The sequence below is a fragment of the Branchiostoma lanceolatum genome, chromosome 14, assembly GCF_035083965.1.
Source record: "Branchiostoma lanceolatum isolate klBraLanc5 chromosome 14, klBraLanc5.hap2, whole genome shotgun sequence".
NCBI classification, from domain to species: domain Eukaryota; kingdom Metazoa; phylum Chordata; class Leptocardii; order Amphioxiformes; family Branchiostomatidae; genus Branchiostoma; species Branchiostoma lanceolatum.
The window spans coordinates 8,221,308-8,235,388 of NC_089735.1; the positions used below are offsets into that span (position 1 = coordinate 8,221,308).

General features: G+C 42.3%; 1 protein-coding gene across 1 annotated transcript; it reads left to right on the forward strand.

Moving 5' to 3' along the window:
* Positions 1-8,021: 8,021 nt before the first annotated feature.
* Positions 8,022-9,447, forward strand: LOC136448684 (charged multivesicular body protein 1B2-like). Its single transcript, XM_066448324.1, has one exon. The coding sequence runs from the start codon at positions 8,141-8,143 to the stop codon at positions 8,864-8,866; it is 726 nt and encodes a 241-aa protein (XP_066304421.1). The 5' UTR covers positions 8,022-8,140; the 3' UTR covers positions 8,867-9,447.
* Positions 9,448-14,081: the final 4,634 nt, after the last annotated feature.

Below are 14,081 nucleotides of genomic sequence, written 5' to 3' on the forward strand. Positions count from 1 at the left end.
GGCAACGATTGGTTTTCAAGGACCTCCCATCATCCCCGTGATGACGCTCGTAACACCTATATGACGTCACACATCAGAGGGGTTGCTGTAGAAAAATTATATTAGGAAAATGATTAGGAAAATGATTTCATTGGCTGAGAATGAACTTCACAGTTAAAGTGACCCGGGCGTCTTGAAAAGACGCATAGGGGTAGCGCCCATCTCCATTTCTATAGCCCTTGGGCTACTCACATTTGTGCAAGTCACTACAGCAGGGGGCTGGTCCGCTAGTAATGATGTGTGTTTAATTTCCATACTCTTTCCAAAATGCTGAGTGCTAAGCAGAGAAAGCAGTATGTACCATTTTTAAAGTCTTTGGTATGACACCGGCCGGGGTTCGAACTCACGACCTACCGTGTGCAAGGCGAGTACTCTACCAACTAGGCCATTGCACCGGTAAACTAACTTCACCGGTAAACTAACTTCACAGTAGACATTTTTTAATATGATAACCGCTGTATATTGTTTTTTTTCATTTCACCCTTTTTCATCACTTATCTGTATCTTGAATTTTCAATTGTGGCATGGACAGTCAATTAGGCCAGATCAACTGATATTTTGCCGTGTCTTGCCGCTGGTGTTCTCCCGTCAAAAACAACTAGAAAATGTCCACCTGGGCGACCCCGTGAGTTTTCTACACCAGTCAAGAAAAGTAAGGCTCAGGAGAGACTAAAAGCACGTGTATTTTTGGGCAACGCATTTCATCAAATCCCCGGAAGCGTTCCCGGGACGCGTCGGCGAAGTTCGACCGCGCTCGGGAGATTTTAAAAATGGCTGCTCCCCAGGCGTGACGATAGCGCCACGATTTTCTGTGAGTTCTCACATCACAACGACGTCGTGTTTTTGTATGATTATCTCCATGAAAAATGGAGATATAGTTTTGGGTGTGTCTGTGTGTGTGTCTGTTTGTCTGCTTGTCTGTTTGTCTGTCTGTTTGTGTTTCCGCACTACTGTAGTCAGCATAACGCAAGAACCTCTTGGTAGATTACAATGATATTTGGTATGTGTGCAGGTGTTGTGAAGTCGAAGTTCAAGGTCGATTTTGGGCCCCCTGGTATGTGACCTTGGTACTGCAGCAGAACTTCCGTTTTTGTATATTTGAACTGGACGTGCTATGGTCTTGATTTTAGGGTGGCAGATAGCTTGATGTAATGAAGAAGTAATGTAGGTTTGGGCCCCCTAGCAGCTTGCTCTGGAACTGCAGGGGCGTTATTGTGAAAATCTTCTAAGGAGAATAACGGAACAAAGGAATGACAGATTTCTATGATATCTAGTATGCAGGTAGTTTAGACAGAGATGTACACAATGATGTGCATGCGACCCGACTTAAAAAATCATTACGAAAAAACGACACCGCTTACATCAACAACACTCCATCGACGTATTGGGAAATATCTTCGCCATCTCTGTATTCAGTTTCCTTTTCATAGACGGTACCAATCCCATGTCAGAGCGTTACAAAGCTGTGCGTTGAATCGCCGTCCGCCACCATTGCGGCCCAAAAAATTGGCGGGAAAACAACGTCGCCAGACGACAGCGATGTTTACGTTGTTTTCTTTGGTCGGTTTTCTTCTCAACAAACACTTAAAGACCCAATTTTTTGTGTTTTATGAAGTTATATTTTTATATTAGTTTTGAGGCCATCATTAGCATTGCAAGCCAACGAAGGTCGGTAATATGAGAATAAAAACCTACCTGCGTGGTCTATCAGACTACAAACACGGAACGAACAGCCTTAGGGAATCTCCATAGTCAATCAAGACGGGCGAGAAAAAGCTTTTACCGACTGACGTAATGCAACGCAAAACCCTGGACGCTCTGAAGGCAGCTAGAATTGCAGAAAAACGCCACTTTTTTTTCCATATTTCTATCGTGTAACGTTACGTAACAGGTATAAGGTGAAATCAACACATACTTGCGTACTGTGTCTTTCAAAAATGGTGGTCTGTCGCTTTTAACGACAAATGGGCGAACAGTATTATGCAATAGATTTAGATATGCAAAAGAAATACCAGAGCACAGAGGATCCCCCTTAGATCACCTTCTAAGACCACATTATACTTCTCGGTTCTCCGATTTTATAAGGAATACAAGAGCTCCACGACCCCATACGTTCGCCGACTGATGCTAACCTTTCTGAGTGGCATACCATAAATGTTTTCCATTCATCATGCAAATAACCCTTGCGGTTCACAAAAGGTTGGTACCAAATGTTGAGGCTTTTGAACCAATATCAGAGAGGATGAACACAAATATGGGGAAGATAGTAATCTTCCAAGCGTATGCACCCGACTCTTCATACCCTGATGAACAAGTAAATTCTTTCTATGACATATTGCAGGTAAAAATTAATAGTTGAAATCTCACCTCGTAATACTGGGGCATTTTAATGCACAAGTTGGCTGGGATCAGGATGACATGATGTCAAGTGATGGAAGTTTGGTCTAGGTAGTTGGAGGTTGGAAGCTGCTTGAGTTCTGTGTAGTAAATGGAACTGTTATAACAAACACCTTATTCCAGCATAAACCCCTAAGACGAGTAACATGGTTCGCACCCAACAAGAAAACAAGAAATCAAATTGACTACATTATAGTGGCAAATGAACTGAAAGGCACAGTAGAGAACAGTCGTGCATATCATTCAGCAGATATAGGGTCTGACCATGCACTTTTTATGGCTAACCTCATGCTGAGCACACCCACATGTAGACAGCCAAAAACGGCTGAGAGACCCTGAGGTAGCCTCTAGATTCTCTGCCAATCGGGGGATACTTTGAATTTTTGTTACAGAAGGGTAACCTGGAAATAAATGATCTGTATGCAAAATTCCAGACAGCCACTAACAAAGCTTCAAAAGAAGTAAAAAAAAAAAATAAGAAGCACACAAAGATAGAAGGGCTTTGAACAGGCTGAACAGCATTGATATGATGTGAATATCGCTGAGCAGGCTCTAGAATTCTTACTGAGGGACGACTGCGGTACGCGGTGCGGAAGATGTCGGTTAGCTTGAGGAATGAATCCACTCTACTTTGTGTGAATATCGCTGTGCAGTGTAATGAGGTAGATTCAATTTAGGATGTAGAAACATGACCAAAAACAAGCTTGAGTTCGACGAATTCAAAGAATATTAGGATACGAAGAATGATCATATTACAGATTATTTAAACCTCGTAGTTGATTTCAAGATGGCTCAATTAAAAAATTCCCTCTCCCACTTACAGTTATTGTAGGAGGCTGAAACTGCGCAATGAACGAAATGTATATCTCTACATGACAACTACATATTTTCATTTCTGAACTCCAAAAACTTTTTCTTTTTAGCGTGGAGTGGACTCGATTTAAGACTGGGTACCGAATACGCGCTTTGTTCATTAAAATGTTTGGAGACTAATTTCACATCAGCTACGATCTAGAGAAACGAAACTTGGCACACTTCTTTGTCTTTTAACACCTACTAACTGTATCAGGTTTCGTTACTCTTGATTACTCAGAATGACGATGATGACTCAGAATTCAACTGGCTCTAATATGACACCTCACTCCATCCTATCAGCTGTAAAGAAGGAACTGTTAGAATTTCAGAAATAGAAAATAGGCACAACGCATAGATATAATTATGTATTATCATACAGGTGTAATTTCAGCTTCTTACAGTAATTAAAAGAGGGTCAGGGGAACTGATCTTTGCTTAAGACGGTCTACCAAGGAGGCGGCCATCTTAAAATCAACTCGCCGCATACAAATCTGAACAACAAAATTTCAGTCTCAAGAAGATATGTAGCTTTCCCAAATTTCAACTCCTAACATAAAAAAACCAACCTGCTATGATACAAAATGTCGTTACTTTTTGACATCCTTTTAAAAATCTAGTCATCTTCAACACTGACCGAGATTTTCTGTTTGCGAGTTGTCCTTGCTTTTTTCCTTTGTTCTTCTTACAAGTCTTGGCATTAGCACATCCGCCTTAGACCATTACCGTCATACTAGCGGCCTTTTCAATACCACATCATAACGCTGCAGGTGCCAATGTGATACCAGACGCTGTTGACCAATTAGGAGCCCCATTCGATATTAGTTTTGAGGCCATATTTTGCATTGCCGGCGAAAATATATTCGGTTATATTAGAATAAAAACCTACATACGTAGTCTATCAGACTACAAACACGGAACGAACAGCCTCGGGGTATCTCCATAGTCAATCAAAAGGGGCGAGAAAGAGCTTTTACCGATTGAAGTACTGCTACGCAAAAACCTGGACGCTCTGAAGGCAGCTAGAATTGAGGCAAAAGCGCCACTTATATGTACCATATTGCTACAATGTACAGGTATAAGGTGAAAACAACACGTACAGTACGTAGTAATTGTGTTTGGTTTTTAAATGGTGGTCTGTCGGTAGCTTGGACGGCAATTTTCCACGTTGACGACAAATGGGCGAACAGTATTACTTAATAGATTTAAATATGCAGAAAAACAGCAGAGCACAGAGCATCCCATCTGTGCTCTTGGTACGCCTCTTAGATCAACTTCTTAGACCACATTTGATTTCTCGGTTCTCAGATTTTATAAGGAATTAATGAAGCTGGCTGTCGAAAAATATCATAAAAATTTAAGATCAGAAAAATCGAATCATCCAACAGACCCAAATCCTTACTCTGTAGTTACAAAGTCAACAGAGCAGGCTCGTTAACGTTTAAAGAAACGATTTTTGAAAACTATTAATATTCTTTTGATTGTCTTGTGTTCCGTTACATTCCAATCAAGAAGAGCAATGAACCATCCACAAAAAAGAAGACGAAACTGATTGTAGACATTGAAAGCAATGATGACATCTAATACATACGGACAAAAAAAACAAAGAACTATATCATTGGATCAAACTAATAATATTAAGAAAAAGTAGTTCGTATTTTCTTCTGACCCACCTGTAGCGGTGTTGAAAACTGCCGGTTCTTTGTGGCGAGAAGTTGGGGTGACTCGCCAGCAGAAGCCGCCCAGGCGATGGAGTGTGGGACCGTCGGGCAGCGATCCCGGAGCGGCTGTCTTGCCAATGACGAACCTGAAAGGCGCTATTTAGGAACTGATACGTGGGAGGGAAAAAGCTTCCTTCACTGAACTGCCCCCTAGCAGACAGTCTTAGAATGACAGAATAAGAAGCAATAGCTTGCTTGTTTGTTTGTTTGTTTGTTTGTTTGTTTGTTTGTTTGTTTGTTTGTTTGTTTGTATTTCATACCCGGTAAACCGCCTCATGCCGTAACTCACCAGGTTTGTACTGAAAAGTACAAACTGCATATCCGGACAGATATATTTGATCCACTAACAATGGGAAGGACACTTACTCTTCTCGATAAGCGTGGAGGGTTATTTTACGTGCTCGAGGTGTGGCTCTCCTTAACGCTGACCAATCAGGAGCCCAATTCGATATTAGTTTTGAGGCCATAATTTGCATTGCCGGCGAAAATAGGTTCGGTTATATTAGAATACAAAGCCACCTACGTGGTCTATCACACCAAACACGGAATGAACAGCCTCAGTGTATCTCCATATTCAATCAAGAGAGAGCTTTTACCAATTGAAGTAATGTCCACAGAATATATTTGGCAGCGATGTTTTTTTTTTACCATTGACTCCAGGTATACCGACGATGTTTCCGTTGGCGCTCTGTTTGGATAGCTGTGTGTGGGTGTGTGGCATGTACAACGTAACTAAGCATGGTTTAAGGCTATAACAGTCTCTGATATACAGCAAATATCCTGTGGTGATGACAATGCGTTCCCATCAGACGCTATAGTGAATCGATTAAGTATAGACCTATTGTATGGGCAGCAAAAACAAGCTCCTGGCTGGGAATCCTAGCTGGATGCTGCCTCTCCCTTTTAGTATTACGTCCAATCTCCAATCTCAGTTCTCTCCTGCCCGCGAAGTTTTAGGTGAAGAAAAACCCCGACCACTAGTGTTATTCTCGTCTTCTTTATTCAAAGCTCACGACAGGCCAATAAATAATGGGCACGGCGGGTGTTCCCCGACACATCACTGTGTCGAGTGTAAAGCGATCAAGTCACCTTCACGATATCGGCTACAATTGTGGATTTGAAGTGTAAAGTGGGTATCTCTCTATAGCTTGTTTCTGTATCACTCACGTCTAGCTGCTGATTAGGTATCGGCGCCGAAAGCACACTGGTTTCTCAGCCATAAATATGAAGGTTGTTACCGGTTCAATGAGGCACTTCATTGACCATGGGCTAAGAATTTGTTTATGTCCAAGCAGATGTAAGGATCCAGCTCAGTCTCAGTAGCCTGAGTGCCAGCCTTTTTAGCTTCCGTACGCTACCCAAGCTTGGGTAGCGTACGGAAGCTAAAAAGGCTGGCACTCGGAGCTTGGGTAGCGTACGGAAGCTAAAAAGGCTGGCACTCGGAGCTTGGGTAGCGTACGAAAGCTAAAAAGGCTGGCACTAGGAGCTTGGGTAGCGTACGGAAGCTAAGGCTGGCACTCGGAGCTTGGGTAGCGTACGAAAGCTAAAAAGGCTGGCACTCGGAGCTTGGGTAGCGTACGAAAGCTAAAAAGGCTGGCACTCAGCCTTCAGTTTCAGTGGTTACGCCTGTTCATGCAACATTTAGAACGCCTTTCTATATAGTATTTGAAGCGAATCGTTAAAAAAGTATAATACAACAAAGGCGTACTGAGTCAGATCCTTACATCTGCTTGAAGATGCGACTTGGACTGCTCAAACATATGTCCCTTTCTGCGCGCTAGTACTTGACAATATGTTGGTAGTCGTTCTATTTTACAACACGATGTTTATCAAGTTTGCTCTTAAGTGTGTTATGTCCCACAGAACCTTCAAAATGCACATTTTGCACAAATCCTGTACCAATCTCACACACCAGAGGGCCCCCAAAACGACATTGACCATTCATGTGAACAAATCTTAATGCAATTGACATGTACAACCACTTTTCAGCATATTTTCATCCTTAATTCGTCTATTTCTGGCATGCCTGGTGTTTGTGAACTTGCTAAAATAAGCTGCACAGCGGTTGGAAGACCACCTGAAGATAGACCCTCCTGGTGTAAACGACAACATCCTGCACACAAGCAGGTCCCCAGCCGTAGGCTAATTGCTCAGCGACACTTCAACGAATCTAGATAACAGCTGATGTTCTGAAGATCTTTTTCTTTGGAAACACTCATATCTTTTCACATGAAGAGAGAATATAATGATGAATTTAGTCAAGTTTGTAGGGCATTGATAAAGTGGCTTCCCTCCCCCCCCCCTTCAAAACGGAAAGAACGCTGGTAAGGTGGTTTTGCAAAAACTGTGGTGAACTGTAAACAGGCACCCCACTATGCAGTTCGGCTGATAAGCCATGTGCCCCAACTGCCAACTGGCCTTGTATTCTTTGAAAGTTCACAGTTTTAGAACATGTTTGTATGGTGCAATGGTGTTGTATCATTCTTTCCTGAATACTGGTATGCAATTCTACAATGTTTATTCAACTTACCATGTAAAGAAATGGAGGAATATCGACTTTTTGTATTGACCCAATCTTACATAGTGCGGCAATTTCACTGAGATACTGATCATTTAGAGTCCGATGTTGTTAATGAGAGCAATGAGGTTATATAGAACCTCCTTGATGAGAGGTTGTCATGGTTTTTGCAAGTTGTCTGCAAATGCACATTTTGCACAAATCCTGTACCAATTTCACACGCCAGAGGGCCCCCAAAACGACACCCTCGTCTTCCCAGCACCTACCTGAGTTATTGGTGACCACAAATTTGCGGAAACACAGAAACATCCAAAACAAAACCTCAGTTTTTCATGGCGATAACAAGCTGGGTGTTTATTCATGACCTCAATGAGAATCCCGAATTTTAGGAATTTAAATTTCCTTTGTATACACTGTCGCATTGCCGCAGGGCAGGAGTTAGACAACTCACAGTAATGACAGGCTACCACTACGCCAACCAATCAGCAGTATCCATTGTTGCTCAGCTGCATATTTTCAGGGTGAGAGAGCATGTATATCATTACTTCTACACCTTGTACTAGGACAGACCGCTCCTGAACACAGAAGAGGAAGTTAAAATTAGAGTTACAGGATGTATGCGTATAAAACCAGTATAAAAGTCCTGTCGGTCGCCCTAATTTGGGGCGGGTTGGTAGTAAATAGTTGGGGCGAGTTGGACTTGGGGCGAGTTGACCTGATACCGGACAGACAAGCCGCCAAGATGCCGAGCCTTGAGAAAGAGCTCTTCAACCTTAAGTTCGCCGCGAAGAACTTAGAAAGGGTCGCCAAGAAGTGCGAGAAAGAAGAGAAGAAGGAAAATATTAAGCTGAAGACGGCGATCCAGAAAGGCAACATTGAAGGCGCCCGCATTCACGCCGAAAACTCCATCCGACAGCGCAGCCAGTTCGTGAATTTTCTCCGGATGAGTTCCAGGATAGACGCCGTGGCACAGCGAGTCCAGACGGCGGCCATGATGAAGCAAGTGACCAAGGGTCTAGCCGGGGTGGTCAAATCCATGGACTCGGCTCTGCGTTCCATGGACCTAGAAAAGGTGAACGCCCTGCTGGACAAATTTGAGAAGCAGTTTGGGGATCTGGACGTCCAGTCGGCGCAGAGGGAGGACGTCATTAGCGGGGCCACGATTTTGACCGTGCCGACAGACCAAGTGGATCGACTCATCCAGCAGGTTGCCACCGAAGCCGGGCTTGAGTTGAACATGGAGCTCCCGCAGGGACAGACCACCTCCATCGGCCGTACACCGTCCACAGCCTCCGAAGAACAGGACAAACTGACACAGAGGCTGGCACAACTCGGGTAGGTGTAAGAAGAACAAACAACAACGAGCAACAACAACACCTTTGTTTCAAGATCAAAAGGCAAGACTGTGTTCGCCCAACAAGCTCGTTCACCATTCCGAGTACGCATGCGCAAGGTTCAGGGAAAGATAACAGTTCTCGTCTTCACCATTGTCTCGATTTGCATAAGAATGCTCATGCGTGTTTTCTTTATATCTCAGGGGCCTTCACCTTTGACACATTACCCACAATACATCTCGCTGCGCATGCGTACGCGGGATGGTAAACGGGCTAATAGACCGATTCCATTACCCTTCGCAACTCCGTCAAAAAACAGAAATGCAAAACGAAAACATGAAAATGCAAATATTTGATAGACTTGTTGTAACCCGAATTAATCTCTTATTGGGTCTTTAGGTATAAATGGAATTAGAATTTATCTATCTAAAGCATAGTTTGATATAAATGCAGGTCTGTCTCATATAACTATCCATTTTGCTTTTTTATTTGACTTGGAAAATATCAGCTAGCAAGACCTTAACAGCTTAAAGCTTAGCCGTTTATGTTACTCAGAATTGAATAAAGTCTCAATCTACAAAGATGATTTATATTGTTGTTGGTTGTTTGCTTTCGATCTAGTGCAATAGTACAATTATTGCAGTGTTTTAACTATTTGGTTGTATTACATTCTTACAAAAGTACACCCAACTTTGAATGCATGTATGTTATTACAAGCTTGTGAAGCACATTACTATGATAGTAATTTATGCATAAACAAGACCATAGCATGTCCAGGACAAAAGATACAAAAGCCGAAAGTTCTGCCGCAGTGCCAAGGTCACGAACCAGGGGCCCCAAATCGACCTTGACCTTCGTCTTTCCAAGACCTACCCACATAGTAAATATCGTATCCGTTCTTGAGTTATGCTGACTACAGATATGCAGAAACACACACAGACAAACAAACAAAGAAACAAACAGACACAAAGCTATGCCTCCATTTTTGTTTCAGGCAAATAACTCATACGGTTTTCATTATTTATGACATTCATCGTCATGTATCACAGAGAGTCCTTAGTTTAAACAATAGTATGTCAAATCCCATTTGGTCCTACATGTATTTGTGTATTTGCATGGGATGGGCATCTCGCGCTATGACTCTGCAATGGTCAGGCAAGCTAGCATTATGGCTGACGTGTCACTGATAAACGTGTCACTTCTATGTAGGCATGTTGATTGCACTGATACTTAATGGAAAATTAAGATAGTTGACCAGCTCGATCGCTCGGGACAGCTGACAGAAGAAAACAAACATCAACTTGGACCTAGTTTCAGGCTTTAACCATCCGCTCAAGGCATGTGAAACGAAACCACTCAGATATCTCCTTACGCCAGCTAAACTGCTGAAACGTACAAATTTTGACCAAACTGGGAAAGCTTAGACCATACTGAATAAAATCATCATCATCATCATCATACCTGTTTCTTCTAGCCCAAAAGTCTCCAAAATGGACCGAAAGTTTCAAGAACAAGACGGGTTTTCACAAGTTAAGTGTAGGGACTATAGTTGTTTTGTGCACCCCACTGCGCAACGCAGCTGTGACGTCTGCCCTGCCGAAAATTAGTACTACCCGGCCGGAGAAAATGGCAGACCACTCAAGCGGCGATGAGAAGTGCGTATACTTCAAGACGTTCTCATGAAACAACAAAGTCGTATTCATATGATGTGAATATCACTGTGAGGTGTAATGAGGTAGCCAAAAACAATGCTTTTATATCTTTATCGGTCAGATTCTACAATACGTAAAGTTACCTCTAACGTCAGTTCGACGAATTCAAGTAATATAAAGATATGAAGAATGCTCATATCTATTACATGAAGATGATCTAGTCCTCGTCAGCTGTACTAGGGTGAGTCAAAAAATATTGCAATTTCTATCATAACAGGTTAAAAATTTTTTCATAGAACGAGTTGAAATTTGACACAAAGGTAAAGACACACGTGATCTTGAGACTGAAATATTAGTATCTTATTCTGTTGTTCAGATTTGAAGGAGTGACGGAGTTGATTACAAGATGACCGCCCTTTCGTCCGAGAAGTCAATCAGAAGAAAAATGCAGTACAAGGGTGGCCCAATTTAAAATTTCCCTCTCTCCCATGTACCGTTATCACTGCACCAGGGATTTCCTAATGGCGATCAATGTCCGGCAAGTCTGGTATTGGTTGCCTACAACAACCGAGACTAATATGGTTTTGTCGGACTTACCTGTCACTATTGGTAAAATCCACTTTTCGTGCCGTGTACTGTAGGAGGCTGAAACTGCGCAGTTATCAAATAACAAAATACATATCTCTATGTTTTAATCTCTGAAAGTCAATCGGTTCTTATTTCATCGTTATGGAGTGGACTTAAAGTCAGAGCTGTCATGAGGCTGGGTCCTGAATACGCGTTGTGGTGATTCAAGATTTTTGTAGACTAATTTCCCATTAACTAAGAGAAACGAAACTTAATGAAAATAAACCCCTTCGTCGTTAAACACCTCATACAAGTTTCTTTTTTCTTAGATAATGGAAAAGATGTCTACAAAAAACATTTAATCAACAGATCGCGTATGTATACGGCTATGACTTCAGCTGTATATAATATGACACCTCACTCCACCCTAGCAGCCATAAAAGAGGAACTATTAGAAGTTCAGATTATGAAAATAGGCACGCAACCTTAAGATCCATGTATCATTATATTCAAGGTATAGTTCCAGCTTCCTACAGTAATTGGAAGTGAATCTTTGTTTAAGACGGACTTCCAAGGAGGCGGCCATCTTAAAATCAACTCGCTCACACAAATCTGACCAAAAAAAATTCAGTCTCAAGAAGATATGTAGCTTTGTGCCAAACTCCTGACATTAAAAAAACGAACCTGCTATGTTACAAAATGGCATTACTTTTTGACATCCTTTTAAAAATCTAATTACCTTTAACACTTACCGAGATTTTCTGTTTGCGGGTTGTCCTCGTTTTATTTCCTGTTTTCTTCCTACACGTCTTCACATCGGCACATCTACCTTAAACAACAACCGTCATACTAGGGGCCTGCAGGTGTCAATGTGATACCAGACGGATGTTGACCAATCAGGAGCTCATTTGATATTAGTCCTGCGGTCATAACTAGCACTGCCGGCGAAAACAGACTCGGTTATAATGAAATATAAACCTACCTGCGTACGTGGTTTATCAGATTACAAACACAGTTCAAACAAACTTAGGGCGTCACCATAGTCAATCAAGAGGGACGAGAAAGCGATTTTACCGCTTGAAGTATGATGTTCACAGAATTCATGAGGCAGTTCTTTTTATGTTGGTCATTGACTCCAGCTGTACGGCGGTGTGTCTTTGGCGCTCTGTTTTCGGATACATGTGTGCGTGGCATGTACAACGTAACTTATCGTGGTTAAAGGTTATGGAAGGCTCTGATATACAACAAATATCCTCTGGTGATGACAATGCGTTCCCATCAGACGCTATAGTGAGTCGATATAGTATAGACCTATTGTATGGTTAGCAAAAACAAGCTCCTGGCTGGGAATCCTAGCTGGATGCTGCCTCTCCCTTTTAGTATTACGCCCAATCTCCAATCTCAGTCCTCTCCTGCCCACGAAGTTTTAGGTGAAGAAAAACTCCGACCACTAGCTAGTGTTATTCTCGTCTTCTTTATTCAAAGCTCACGACAGGCCAATAAACAATGGGCACGGCGGGGGTTCCCCGACACATCGCTGTGTCGAGTGTAAAGCGATCACGTCACCTTCACGATATCGGCTACAATGGTGGATTTGAAGTGTAAAGTGGGTATCTCTCTTGTTTCTGTATCACTCACTTCTAGCTGCTGATTAGGTACCGGCGCCGAAAACACACTGGTTTCTCAGTCATAGAAGGTTGTTACCGGTTCAATGAACCCCTTCATTGACCATGCATCGGCTAAGAATTTGTTAATGTCCAAGCAGATGTAAGGATCCAGCTCAGTCTCAGTGGTTACGTCTGTTCTTGCAACATCTAGAACGCCTTTCTATATAGTATTTGAAGCGAATCGTTAAAAAGTACAATATTACGGCGTACTAAATGGCGGGTTGAAGATGCGGTATGAACTGCTCTGAAATATGTCCCTTTCTGCGCGCTACTACTTGACAATATGTTGGTAGTCATTCTATATAACACGATGTTGTTCCAGTTTGATCCTAAATGTGTCCCCACAGAACCTTCAAAATGCCATCGTCACTCTCCAGCCGTGTGGTTGTCATGGTGACAGGGGTGTGGCAGCATTGTGTCGTGATGACCTTGTAGGTCATGAGACCATCCGCTAGATGGAGCACGCATAGCGGCCGCACAGAGTCTTGCAGCTAATATTCCTAGCTGTGAAGTAAACTTGCATTTGCCCCTTACTGCCAGGTCTCTAACTTGTCGTTCTGGTGTGTTCCGCTAGATGTCGCTTTATAGCAGTCACTCTCCAGTTTGGTTTCGCTCTTCTTGAGTCGCTGCGGGGACCACATGTGTCCCTCTTGTCGAAAACTGCAGGGTGAAAGAAGAACGTTCATACATGTTGTTAATCAGAACGCACAAGCTGCAATTGTGAATGGTTTATGTAGCAAATGATATGGTCTGTATCTAAAAGATCCTAAAACCCTTTGCTGTAACTTTAAGGATTCGAATTCATCAATAACTTAGTGGAAAAGTCAAAATTTAGATGTCTGTTGGCTGTCCAACAATAAGTAGACATATTTCAACCTTTAGCCACACGTCCTGGCACCTTAGTTGCAAGGTGTCAAAACATAGCTTAAAAATGTTAATCTCCACTTATATATACATGTAGCCACTCAATAGTCGCTATGGCAATACGTTTTATTGTCGTTCTTGTTTTTGTTTCAGTCATTATTGTGAACTTCTCGATGATTATGCAAAAAAGGGTCCTGATTGGAATAATCTATATCGATTGATGATCTCCTCTACCCAATTCGCAAGGTGAAATGCTATTTTGTGAGAAAAAAATAATGCCCATATTTGCACATCTTCGCTACGTCGCCAGGGTGCGCTGTGCAGACGTCAATCTGTAGTCTTTAGTTCGTTCAGTGCACATGTCCAAGTTCCAACCCACTTGTTGAAAGTAAATGACAGGTTAGGATAAGCTTAAACAACACGTTGATTTCTTGTGAAGCACCGAAAACAGATGATTTGCTGACGGTTGC

What these genes read in the sequence shown, in the direction of transcription:
- LOC136448684 (XM_066448324.1), top strand. Translation starts at nt 8,141, where the DNA reads ATGTATGCGTATAAAACCAGTATAAAAGTCCTGTCGGTCGCCCTAATT.